A 13,226-nucleotide genomic window follows, 5' to 3' on the forward strand; every position below is an offset into this window, starting at 1 on the left:
GTGGGGAACTTGTAACAGGAGTAATTGGAACATGTTTTTGTGCTATGATCAGGAAAAAAAGTGAGAAGTGCAACGTTTCCATCTCTACAAATGTTGGGCTAGCTATGAGTGCCACTTAGCTTGTTAATGTAACTGCAGTATTCGTGCAGTATCATAATTTTGGCACTTATAAATATTAAAATTAATCAGAACTATTCAATGTGTAGACTTTGTAGATTGCTTTTTTGAGATCACATATGGTACGGCGGCTGTACAGGCAAATATGACATTCCAGTTTGCTTTACTCTGTCCTTTGCCTTTTTGTGATGGTCAGGAGTCAATCAGTTTGCTTTAGAGAAATAATTATACTGTAAAATGTGAGCATTCCATGGTCCTCCTGGTTCAATTTACTCCCTTTTGCAGTCTGGGATTTTGATTCTTTGAATACATCCTCCACTTTGCTCTCTTTTGTGGGCTCCTGAGAGTTAGCAAGGGCGCAGCTGGAAGAATAGCTTGTTCCAAGACTCTTCCATTTGGGCAGGGCAGGAGTAGACTGCTCTAAATTTTGCTTCCAAGAGCTGCTCTCCAAAGCTGTGCCACCAGGCTTCTCAGCAACCCAGGTTGCTGAGAATTTTGCAATGAAGGCGCTATTTTGGTAGGCTGGAACACAGGAATCTCATTTGTTTGGGGCATTTGTGTTTGAAAAGCTGCCTGTGACCATTAGTCCAGGCTGTGATGCAAACTATACAGATACAGCTCATTATCCATGGCACCACCCAAGTCCTTAAATAAGAGCTGTGTTAGACCCAGCTACTGCACGGCCAGTTGTGTTTGGGGATGATGAATTATACATGCTTGGGTAAAAAGTGCTGCATGGAAGGTTCTGGATAGTTTGCGTAAAGGGCAGAAAAGTGATTGCACTTCTTTTTAACAGTGACAAAATTGAGGCACTGAAGTGTTTGACATGGACTACAGCTATAGTTATATGACTGATTATATGACTTGAAAAACTTTTACAGTAGGAATTTACTACTTTGCTGTTCTTTATGCTTTAACACTTAGTCCCTATCTAGGATTTGTTTGTTGTTAGAGGAAAATATGGAATGGTTATTTTCAGTAATGCAATGAAACTGAAGTCTAGTTGACTTGCAAAAGAATGTGGGATGTCAGCTGAGCTGAAAATATGCTGAGTTTCATAGTTGCATTGTAGTAAACTATTAGGATGTTGAACAGTAGTTTATCATTAGAAATCCTTTATCTGTGTGTACAGCTCAAGGGAGATGCTGATTAAGATGTACTTTCCTGTGAGTGGACAGCAGCTGTATAAGAGACGCCAGGAATACTAAATTTTGGACTGGTGATGTGCTGCATCTTACCGTGACTTTTGAATAGTCTGTTTATATATGGAATCAGTTGTTTAAAAGACGTGGAAAATAATAGCATGAAAATATTTTTCTATGTTGAACAGTAAATTTTGAATAGAAATGAACATCTGCATGACAGAATGTTTAACGAGTAACAAACGTCTTTGGTGAAAAGCGAGAGTCTGAATTTTCTCTCAGTTATAATTGACTTAAAACAGAAAAAAATAGCATCATTTATTTATAAATGAAATTCAAATTGACATTACACCATCTTGATTCCTTCAAATACTTAAGTTGTTTGCTTATATTGCTCAACAAGTACTGGGAACTAATAGCAAATATAAAATGTGAGCAGGTACAGCCTGTTGTGCTAAATAGATGGCATTGTAAGTCTTTTTGATAAGACATTTTTTGGTAATAGTTTTCTTTTTCTGTGAAACTGTTTAGGGCATTGTTGAAAACATGAAGAATAAGCATTATGATTTCTTGGATCAACGGAAGACTGATTTTGACCAAGACTATGAAGAGTTTTGCAGAGACATAAATGATCTTCATGTAGGTTTTATGATACAAATAAGAATTTAATTTATTGATGAATCCTTATTATTCTCTCTGAGTTACCACCAAAAAAAAATGCAAATACCAAAGTTCATATTCTGAAATTGAACAATTATTCCAATATATTTCCATTTTAAAGCATCCATTTATTATCTTTCCAGCCAGTTTCATGGAACAGATGAATAGACCATTAAGGGCCTGCCTCCAACAAAAGGATTTTTCATTACTGTATGCTAGCAAGAATAACACAGAAATGGGTGATATCGTTTGGGTGATTTCACTGAGTGAATGGTAGTGCAGCACAAATAAGTCAGATAATTAACTTTCCCATAGTTCTGAAATCATAAGCTGGTGAAAGGAAAGGGTATCTACAGAAGAAAAAAAAAATTAAATAAGTGCTTGTGTTGCTTTGGCTGCCAAGAGGTAAGCAAGCATTCTTTGAGGCTTCTCAGCATGGTAAAACATTGGAGGGTACAAAGTCTTTTGTTGGTTGCACAGCTACAGAGGGAATTTGGAAAGAAAATGCCTCAGAAGTTGGGTGTGTTTTGTTTAATTATTGTGGGAAGGAAAAAAGGGGGAAATATTATTTATTGAGATTAGTTTCACATAAACAAATTATCTTCTAATATATTGCATGATAAATCCTGTCAAATAATACCTGGTGTATTTGAGGTGTGTGCCCTATGCGCTTCTCTGATGTAGAATTATTTACTCTTCTTCAGGATCAATTAAGGAGTTTCATGGACACTACTTTTGAAAGTATTCTGAACACTGAAAGGGCACTGAACATGTTGCAGAAATTTGAAAGGTAATATGTCCTATCATCTAGATTGCTAAAACTCTTCCAGGCTGTGGAAATAAGACATTGAGGATGGTGGAAAGGGCAGGGGGAAAGAAGGAAGGGAGCAGAGCAGGAGGCATTTTCTTAAATACAAACAAAACCAGCTCAGTCTATTCTCAATCAACTGTTCAGCTCTGTTAAGGGTTGTCTTCTCAGTAGTTTGAATGAATAAAAGCCATGTTTTTTGTATCAGCAAACTCAAAATACAAGTGGACTTTGAACTTCATCTTTCAAAATCAGCTTAAGTACAGGAATACTTTGTCTGTTGGCATGTTTGCCTTGGCTTTGTGCTTGAACAATGACATTAATTTGTTACCACAGTGCAGTTGGAAGAGAGTAAAATGCTTTTATTAGCAAACAGTGAAATTTTTCTTTATAAATTAACATTGTGCAAAACAGGCTCACTCTTTATTCTGTCAGTTTTCTTATTATAATCTGTTTAATGGAATAGACAGCTAGTGGTGAATTGGTTACAGTTTGCTGCACATAATTTCAGCCCAGTGTTTGAAAACAGTGACAAACCAGAAAATATGTAGGCTTACTTGGAAACTTTTGTCATCTGGTCTAAGTCTTGGTTGCTTGGAATCAGGTTGTGACAGCATTTGTTCAAGCTGAAAACTGCTTCTAAAATAGTTATTTTCTAAAGCAGGCAAAGGAATCTGGAATGACTGTATTTTCCAACAATGCATTAGAAGGATTTCAGAAGTGTTGAAAGAATTTTTTCATGATTATTGTTTTTCTAAGCAGATTGCAAATCCCCAATCTTGGCATTGATGAGAAGTATCAGAAAATATTTCAAAACTATGGCCATGACATAGAAACCATCTGTAAGATCTACACTAAGCAGAAGAAGGACCCTCCACTGGCTCGTAATCTGCCTCCAATAGCTGGTAAGATCTTGTGGGCACGCCACCTATTCCATAGGATCAAGGAGCCCATGGAGACTTTCCAGAGACACCCAGCAGTTCTGCAAACACCAGATGGCAGGCGCATAATCTGCAACTACAACAAAGTAGCAAAAGTTCTTATGAAATTTGAGGTGATCTACCACAGGGAATGGCTTCAGCAGGTAAGCCAGCTGATTTTGATTAAGACATTCCTTAAAGAAAAAATTTTAAAAATGGTTGAATCCCTGGTTAGTAGCAGTAGTCAGGTATGCTAAACTATAGATTTACGATGCCTCTTAAGTGAGGGATGGAATAAGAAAAAGTACTTTAGAAAAAGCGTTCCTGTTAAAAAAACAACACCTTGTAGTACTGTAGCTGAATGCAGAAAAAACTGAAAGACCATTATAATTAAGAAGTTAGAAAGAAAAATATTTCTTTTGGAAAGGTATAATGAATATCCAGTGGTAGGCTTAGCTGCCCCTTTGTCTCTGCCATATGCTTCTGACTGGTGCAAAATCATCATGTGTGGGGAGAGGAGTTTTGTCAGCTGATTAGCTTAAGGTCAAAGCAGACACAGAGGTTTCTTCTGCTCTGGACATTACAAATTTTATTTTGAGTGAAAATCCATGGGTATACTCTGTAAATGTACATTTAAAAAGCATCCAGTCTGAACAGATAATAGGATACTCAGTGCCTAAGCAGGCTTTGAGCCTGGTGTGGGTTTACCCTGACAGCTAAGCACCACACAAATGATTGTTCACTTCCCCCCTTGCACCCCCAGTGAGACAGGGAAGAGGAAAGGAAAAGCAAAAGAAAGGAAACTTGTGGGTCAAGATAAGTTGTTTGGTTAGTGAAGGAGAAGAGGAGGAAGAAAGAAAGAAAGAAAGGAGTGTTGCAGAGGCAATCAGTCACCTCCCATAGGTCAAACAATGTCTAACCAATTCCAGAGCAAGGGGTGGCTAACCCTTTTGACTGCTGCCTTTCCCTTTTTGTTGCTGAGAGTGATGTTATATGGCATGGAATATCCCTTTGCTTATTTTATAACATCCTTTTGTTATTTCACGACATCTGCCTGGTTTTGTCCCTTCGCAGCCTCTTTTTCACCCTTCATCCCCATTCCCACACTCCAATCTATTCACTGCGTGGACAGAGTGAGAACAAGAGAAGGCCTTGATGCTGTGCAAGCTGCAACTGTTCATCTGAAACATTACTGTGTTATCAGCTTTGTTTTGATAACAAATCTGATGGCACCATGCAAGCTGCTATGGAGAAAATTAAATGCAGTCAGAAAATTAACCCAGTCAGACGCAGTACAAAGTAATTTAATTTCCTGTTGAACATTTTGGGATGCATGTGTGGGGGGGGAAGGGGCAGGTCAGGCTTTGCCCTGGTGAGGCAGTGCACTGTCCCACACCCCACCCCTACAGCCTGCATCCCAGCCCTGCAGTGGCTGCCAGTGCCTGGTACACCAAAGGCACTCCTCCACACCCACCTCTGGAACCCTTATTCCAGCACCTGGGTGGCCAAATGACTGCAAGTCCCACCTGGAGGAAGGGCCCAGGATGGCCAAGGGGTATTTAAGGCTGAACATGAGGCTATCAGATGTCTTGACCCTACCTCCTCTTGGAATTTACATCTGGACACTGCTGGAACCCAGGCTTTGTTAGCTATATGTGTGCTTTTCTGTCTCTTTTCTTTTTATCTTTCTTCTTCTAATTCCCCTTCTTTGGAATTTTTTGGGTAACTTAAAATCAAGTGGGCTTAGATTTTGCAAAGTTGAATGGGCCAAGTTAATACTTTGAGAAGTGTTTCATATTGATTGCGTGTTGTACTAAACTTTTGCCAAACTTTTCTGATTTTTCTAAAGTTGCCAGTAAAATATTTTTTGTTGTTTTGATCTCTTGAGAATATCTGGTTGGTGTTTCTGCTGTTCATCTAACTCTGAGCGCATGAACAGCCATAAGCCCTTTTAAGTATCTCATCAAATGACTTGTTTGGGGCCTTACAGGCAGAACATTTTGTAGCCTGCATATTCTTCAGAGACCATGGCTTATCTTAAATTCTAAATCTTATTTGACTCATTTTGCCCTCTTGGGTTTTGTACATAGAACCTCTGACTACTTTTATATTATCAGATGGCTTCTGTAGGGCCTACTTTAAAGTCTTGGAATCTCTGCAAGTTTCTACTATCATTTTGGCAAATTTTTCACCTGCAGTTCCTTTGTTGCCTTGTCAAGAACACATTATAGAAAAATTGGCTGCAGCCCTACAGAGCTGAAAAAGAAGGATCAGAATCCCAGATTATGGTTTTGGAGGTGGTATCACACTTATCAGTGCATCTGCCTGATGTTTTTAGAACTCAGGCCCAGCTTTTGTACAATGTGGGAATATCTGGTGTTGATAAACATCAGTCTTCTCACAGGTAGAGTCTTGAGATCTGGAACCAGAGGTACCAACTACCTTTTCTCCAGTCTGTATATATTGAGATTTCCTGACTCTTCATTCCTCTTTCACACCTGGATTTGATATGCACTGTGAAATGTAGTTTAAAGAATCACCAGATTTGATTGTCTGATACTGAAAGTGGGAATGTTTGTGTCAATTTGGTATACTAAGTTTGGAGAAATGATTGCGATATTAGAGTACATATAAGATGTTGTGTTCAGACTTCCTTGACTCTGGTGCTGGATATATATTATTGATGATTAATCCAGTGTTGAGTGCAATTTTGGCATCAAGGAACCTGAAGAGTAGCACCTCAATTGTTGTTTCATTATAGATTATGTTGCAGAAACATCAGATCCAAATTTGGCACCATTAACCTGTCTATAGTTGCTCCTGCTCCCAGGCAGTAATTAAAACTGCTATTGCACTTAGAAAGATCTTTAACTTCAGTGCCTATTCTGCTAACTTGGGAAGGTCATATTTGTTTTCATGCACTCTTCACAGAGAGCTGATGTGTATCCTTCATATTTTATGGAAGGAATTGCAATGCTTCAGGAAGCCTTCTGCATTTGTTTAGTGTTTCTATCTTGGACTCTGTTTCTGTTTTGATTCCAGTACTGAGCTGGATACCTGTATTATTCCTAGTATATGGATGATAATTTTCACTTCATTGTTTCATCTATAAAGACTAAGGAGAATATATGCTTCTTGTGGGGCCACATCTGTCCCCTTTGGCTAGATGATTTAGTGATCAGATTTTCTGACAGATATCATGCCTGGATGGAGCAGTCAAGTACTCTCAAAAGTATTTTATCTTTTGTAAAATAGCTAAAGCACCCAGGGCATCTCGCCTGAACTGGTGCCTTCCTTTATGAGGTCTGAATGATCTGTGATCTGACTCTGATCTGTGCTAAAACAACCCATCTGGTTTCTCCTGTAGCACAGTCAAATCACACTTGGCAGCCGTATAAACTTCCCAAGCCCGCTCCAAATTTATATTCATTAGGTGGGAATAAAGGGAGGTGGATTTGAACAAAATGTCAAGTTTTGAAACATACACACGTCTTGAAAACACGTGAAAAGTATATCCCCTTTGACATCCATGCACTTGTCTACCAGGTACGGCAGAAAAATGTGACTATTACTCAGTAGTCTCGTCTCTTGAGGCAAGAAATGCACACGGGTTGGACATCAGTGTCACAGAACACAAGGTGGAGCTCCTGCTCTTCTCCTGAGCAAAAGGAAATCGGGAGGGGGGCAAGTGTCCTGTGGGGAGTAGAAATGGAACTCAAATAGGGATGTACCTCCTATTGCTTTTTATTCCTCTGTACAATGTAAATGTTAAGCTTTAGTGTCCCTTTCTGATATTTCTGAACATTTTCCCCCCTCTTTTCTCTACTTGTTACTGCATGGTTACTATCTTATTAACCCAGTTATATTTTTTTAATAGCATAAGATTTAAGACCATATTTTTTTTTCTAATACAAAAAAATTAACATAATTTGGCATATTAAAATAATTACCTGGAAGTTTAAAAGTTACTGTAATTCTTTGGAAGTGTAAGATTTGTTCCTTCAATGTACCCCTCATTTCCATTACCAGTTTCTGTTACCCTGGCGATGAAAACTGCATGTAAAGAAAACATAAACATGAAAGGAAGACTTGATAGTAGGAATAATAAGTATGAAGCTCAGAACTGAGTGCAGTAAGATTTGCTGTGGAATTTTACAGAAAAAAAATCAGCTTCTATTTAACGCAGTTGTGTGGTTTTTTGGGGTTTTTTTTTAAGACTGATGATAGCAGCTAGAGCATGACAACTTCATTGACAAAACTTCATTAGATGATTTCTTTAAAAATGCTGCCTAAAATGTCTTGATAGTACATGATATTGCTGAAGCAAGCTGTATACTCCATTATATTTTAGATGTTGAAAGGCAAATTTTCTTTGTGTTCCATAATAAAAGTAAAAAAGCGCACTGAAGGATATCTGTGGGTTATGAAACTGTTGCCTAGAAATATGCTCCATCTCAGTGTAATGTGGTGCATGAAATTTGAGGAGTGAATAAAGAACAATAAAATTACTTCAACAAAAGGACAATTGGAGAATAGGAATGGCAGCATAGTTTTTAACACAGGAAAAATTTGCCTGCCTGAGACAGGATTGCTTCTTGGTGTAAGCCAAGTTTTCAGTATGTGATGATCTAAGGAATGCTCTCCCTTCTAATCACACAGAGAACAAATCGACTTCTGATATTTAAATAAGGCAGTTAAACCAATTGTGTGATTAGACTTTCCTTTCAAGAAATTAAAAAAAAATCTATAATGAACTTTAATTTTATTATTTTAAAAGATTTGCCCAGGGTTTGGATATAATTGGCAGTATCATTAAGATTGGAATGTGGTGTGTCTGTTAGGTATTGGGAAAAAAAGTGGAAGGAGAAATGGGGATACTTTTATTCAAAAAATATACAAAGAGGTTATCCAAGAATACTTTAATTCATTGAGGAGCTTGTGTGCAGCCTTATTGCAGAATGTACAATAAGTTCTAAGGAGATGAGGGTTAAGATTGAAGATGATTGAAGCAAGAAAATCTATGGCTTTGATTTGATTTTGGACTGTGGAATGCAGCTTATAACATCCAAGACTCAACAGAAAAATATCTTTTGGATAAATACCAGTTTGATTGTTAAGCATTTAGGTACATACAGATCGTGTTAATAAATTTTTGTTTTGGACTCATATACCATATCAATCTTTGTCAGCAGTACTTGATTTTAGTATCTGCCAAAGTAATATTTATATCCAAAGCAAAGTATTTTGTTGTAGTGGTTTGTCTGATCAGGAATGATGACTTTATTCCCTGCAGGTTGAATTAACCAAAAGAGGACTTCAAGCAACTCTCTTGGTAAAAGCACCAGAAACAGGAGAAATATTTGTGAATTTTGACCCTCAAATATTAACTTTAATCAGAGAAACAGATTGCATGGCTTACATGTGCCTTGAAATTCCACCACTCGCAAGTGTTATTCAACAGCAGAGAGACTGGTACAAGAAGATTGTCAACAATTTGCATGTGGGTTTACTTTAGTTATTTTACGTATGTGTCGTGTACATTGAGATGCCTGGGTTCTATACATATGGAAGAGGAAAAATTAAGATCAACAATTATGCACTAAGAAAACATTTCCAAATGTAATTTTTTTTTTTTTGTATGACTGTCTTGAGGCACTTCAAAAAAATCTTGGCTTTATGTTTTCTGTGAAGTTGTTTTGCAGATGCATGAGTTTGGGGAAGCTCTGCAGAGTTTGGGACAGAGATGCAGGTGGGGAGGAAAGGAGGATTACCAGATGCCTCGTGATGTTGCTTGCTTTCTAGATGATAAGCAATTTATCTCTCATCCAATAGTAAAGTCAACATTGGACAGAATTTGTTTTGAGGATAGCTGGGAGGGAGGAACAGGTGGTTTGCCTTAAAAAAGTGTAAAGCATGCAGCAAGTAGCAGCTTTTTTTTCAAGCACTGGTGTATTACACAGATGTCTTTGGAATAGTTTAAAAAAGAGAAGCCAAAACTTCCCTTTCTCTCATCTTTTAAATCCTTTGGATCATTTTATCTGCCTATGAACAGACAAGATTCTTGATGACTCAAGATGTGGATTCGAAGATAGGCGTCCGGAAACCTATAGCTTTAACGGACTACTTGATTCTGAAATAAAAAAAAAAATAATAAAAAACCCCATAAGTCATAAAGTCTTTATGACTTTAAGTCATAAAGTTGTTGCCAAACATGTGAAACTAGATCTGCAGGTTAAAGAGGCTTTAGAAAGCAAAAAGTATATTAAAGTTCTGGTAAGTCTGATCTTACTAGAATTGCTGGAAAGTTCACTTAGATGTATTTTTTTCCTTGGGCTTTTTTGCCTTCTGTAACACCCATTTACAGGTTGAAATTTGCAAGCTTTTTCTGTCATGTGTTTTAAACCCAGGAGGCAGCCAAGCATCATACAGTTGCTGCCTTACACCCCTCCTTGAAACAGGGGAGAGAATCTGAAGGTTAAAATAGAAAACCATGTGAGTTGAGATAAAGACAATTGAATAGGGAAGGCAAAAACTCCATGCATGAGGAAAATGAAATAAGGAAATCATTTACTACTTCCCAGTGGCTGGTGTTTAACCATTTCCAGGAAGACAAGGCAGCATCACAGCTACTTGGGAAGACAAACACTGTAGCTCTGAGTGTCCTCCTCCTTCCTCCTTCCCCCAGCTTTCATTTTTAAGCATGATGTCATGTGCATGAGATCCCATTAATCAGATGGAGTCCTGGCTGCATTCCTTCCGAGCTTCTTTTGTGTCCCCAGGCACCAGCAGGGTAGTGTGAGAAGCAGAAAAGGACTCAATGCTGTATGATAACTGTTAGCAATACCCAAAATATCGCCATGTTAGCAACACAGTTGTGGTCACAAATATAAAACATGGCATCATGTGAGCACTGTGAAAGAAATTAACTCCATCACAGCACCAGTGCAATCAAAGATTGATTTCTGTGTGAAGTACTACTTCACACAGAGCAACAATTATATATAGAGATATAAAGAGAAACAAATAGTGAACTGCCAAAAATAATGAAAGCCTTTCCCAAGCAATTAATTATAACTTCTTAAGAATATCAGTAATGTATATGCAGATGAATTTTGTTAGTTTAAGTAATCATAAATATGTGTCTATAAAGAGGTTCAAATCAGTGTATATTAACTAATGTTCTCATTGTTTCAGGTGATGCTGGCAGAATACAAAAGAATTAAAGTGAAAATACAACCCCCTTTTGAACAACTGATGGCCCCTCGATTAGTAAATGTAGATGATGCTATCCAGCCAGGTCTAATGTTACTGAACTGGACATCCTTGAATATTGAAAAATACATTAATACAGTTTTTCACAAGCTAGGTAGGCCACTTGCCTCTTTCCATTAACTTCTGGTTATTTGTTCTATACAAATGCAAGTTATAATATGAGATTACAGTTCTTTACATGATTTGCACTGAATTGATTTATACATGAAAGATATTGGAATTTTCCCATCCTGTATTTCAGAAAACCTTTGTTTATAACACCACCTTTTTGTCTCAAATGTTCATCAAATTTTTACTAACATATATGTTAGGCAATTGGGATTACATCAAACATTAAATACTGTGCAAAGGTTCCAGTGTATTCTGAATTTAAGGATTGATAGCTACTTTTTTAAAGAGGTCTTAGGTTTCAGACTTTTCCTAGTCCTGTTTCTTGTTTCTTTAATGTACAAAACAACTTTTCAGGGGATAATACATTGACTCATTTGGCACTGTTGTTGCTCAATAGCATTTCATATTAATATTTTTATTTTTTAACATCAATCTCTTTAAAATTAATGCATACACAACTGGGACAACAGCTTTAGAAAACAGGTGAGCTTGTAATCTTTTCGAAAGATTATCACAAGGTTGCACTGAGATGCATTTTTTTTCCTCAAGGTACCAAATTCCTTTTTCTTCAACTTAATTGATACAGCAAACAGATTTTGTTTCTTGCATAAGTAGTTATAGTGGAAATTTTCTTTATTTGAAATGGCAAACTCAAGTGCATTTTGGATGCTAGCCTGACATTACGCTCAATTTAATTTTGAATAATACAAGTAGTTTGACTCTGGAATGGGCACCTTGCTGCTATTTCACCTTCAGCATTGAGAGCAGATTACTATTAAACTTTGAAAATTCAAGTGATTGTTTTCTTTTAATGGTTGTTTGGCTTCTAACATTTGTTTGAAGCACAAGGATTTTATTTGCTGAAAGTTTCTGTTGCTAGTAGGTACTCCAAGTTGTAACTAGTTCAAGCTATAGGAGAAGGTAAAATATTCTTGGCCCTCAATTAAATATTACTGTCTTCATGTTTGAAATATGTATCCTTTAAGTTAATCTTATATATATTTATACAATAGATTATATTTATGTGATATAGTTATTTTTTAGCATGTAGATAGCATATGCTAGGTAAGCTTGTGTTATGCAAAAAGTTAATTGTGATATCTGTGGTGAAGCTGGCCATAGAAGTTTAGATGTTTGAAGTAAATTGGTTAAGGTGCAGAATTCATTGCATCGATTGAATATCCTAGTTTGTTGAAGCAGAAATTTAAGCAGAACTCTGCAAAGGCTATTGTTCCAAACTTTTAAGCCTGTCTTGAGTCTTCTGTTTTCTCCACAAGCTGGGCTGGAGTTATTGCTTGATCGAGTGAATGACTTGGTTGAATTTCGTATTGATGCTGTCCTTCAAGAGATGAATGGAGTGCCACTCTGTATGCTGCCAGAAGATGAACCACTGAGCTGTGAGGATTTTCTCCAAAAGACAAAAGTTAGTAGATAAAAGTCTCATGAAGAGGAGATTGATGACTTTGAATTCAGATATTTTTCTTTTTTATGAGATAAAAAATTCTGAATGCAGAATTAATGAAGCATACATGGGATACCATGAAAATACCCACTTGCTTGGCTGGCACCTTAAAAAGGAACAAAAGTCCCAAATGCAAAGAGATCTGAGCTGAGATGTTCTTTCCTATTCATTATCAATGTCAAGTGAGATAGTGTATGATATTTATTTTATGCTTTCATATAATTCAAAAATTTTACCTCTGTGATAGTATTTTTTATGTCATTATTCGTGTTTAATTAAGGGAATTCTCCAGCAGATACCTGAAGAGAGTGAAAAGCCCCTTCCTTCACCCCATCGAAATACTTTCATGTTGAGGGTAATTAATCATAAACATGTAACTTGTTGGTTAGAAAGCTGATTAAGGTCATAATTAAATTGTTAGAATAATTTTCTGAGGCAATAGTAAGGTATTCTTGCATTTTAGGTTATGACGTCTAATGTACTTTCTCCTGAAATAAACTTTGGTTTGATAAAGATTGTAGAAAATCAAGTAGAAAATCCCCATCCCTTTTCTTTTGTTGCTGTAAATATTACAAATGAAAGTCTCAATTTTCTTAGTGTTTTTAACTCTTTGGCCTTTTCTCTTTTGGCCATTGTAACAGCTCACCTTGTTAAATACAGAGTAAAATTAAAAATATTGTTTTATGAATGAGTAGTAGTTTGTAAGCCTCACAATCCATCGTTGTTTTTGTTGA

General features: G+C 36.8%; 1 protein-coding gene across 1 annotated transcript in view; it reads left to right on the forward strand.

Annotated features, from left to right (window-relative positions):
* Positions 1 to 13,226, forward strand: part of DNAH5 (dynein axonemal heavy chain 5) — a 117,478-nt gene that overhangs the window by 18,053 nt on the left and 86,199 nt on the right. The window contains exons 12-17 of the mRNA XM_085052130.1: positions 1,791 to 1,898; positions 2,624 to 2,709; positions 3,490 to 3,811; positions 8,941 to 9,147; positions 10,842 to 11,013; positions 12,308 to 12,453. Coding sequence (XP_084908256.1) covers positions 1,791 to 1,898; positions 2,624 to 2,709; positions 3,490 to 3,811; positions 8,941 to 9,147; positions 10,842 to 11,013; positions 12,308 to 12,453 — 1,041 coding nt within the window. The remainder of the gene's footprint in view (positions 1 to 1,790; positions 1,899 to 2,623; positions 2,710 to 3,489; positions 3,812 to 8,940; positions 9,148 to 10,841; positions 11,014 to 12,307; positions 12,454 to 13,226) is intronic.

Source organism: Lichenostomus cassidix, chromosome 2, assembly GCF_008360975.1.
Source record: "Lichenostomus cassidix isolate B80296 chromosome 2, HeHo_3.0, whole genome shotgun sequence".
Lineage (NCBI taxonomy): Eukaryota > Metazoa > Chordata > Aves > Passeriformes > Meliphagidae > Lichenostomus > Lichenostomus cassidix.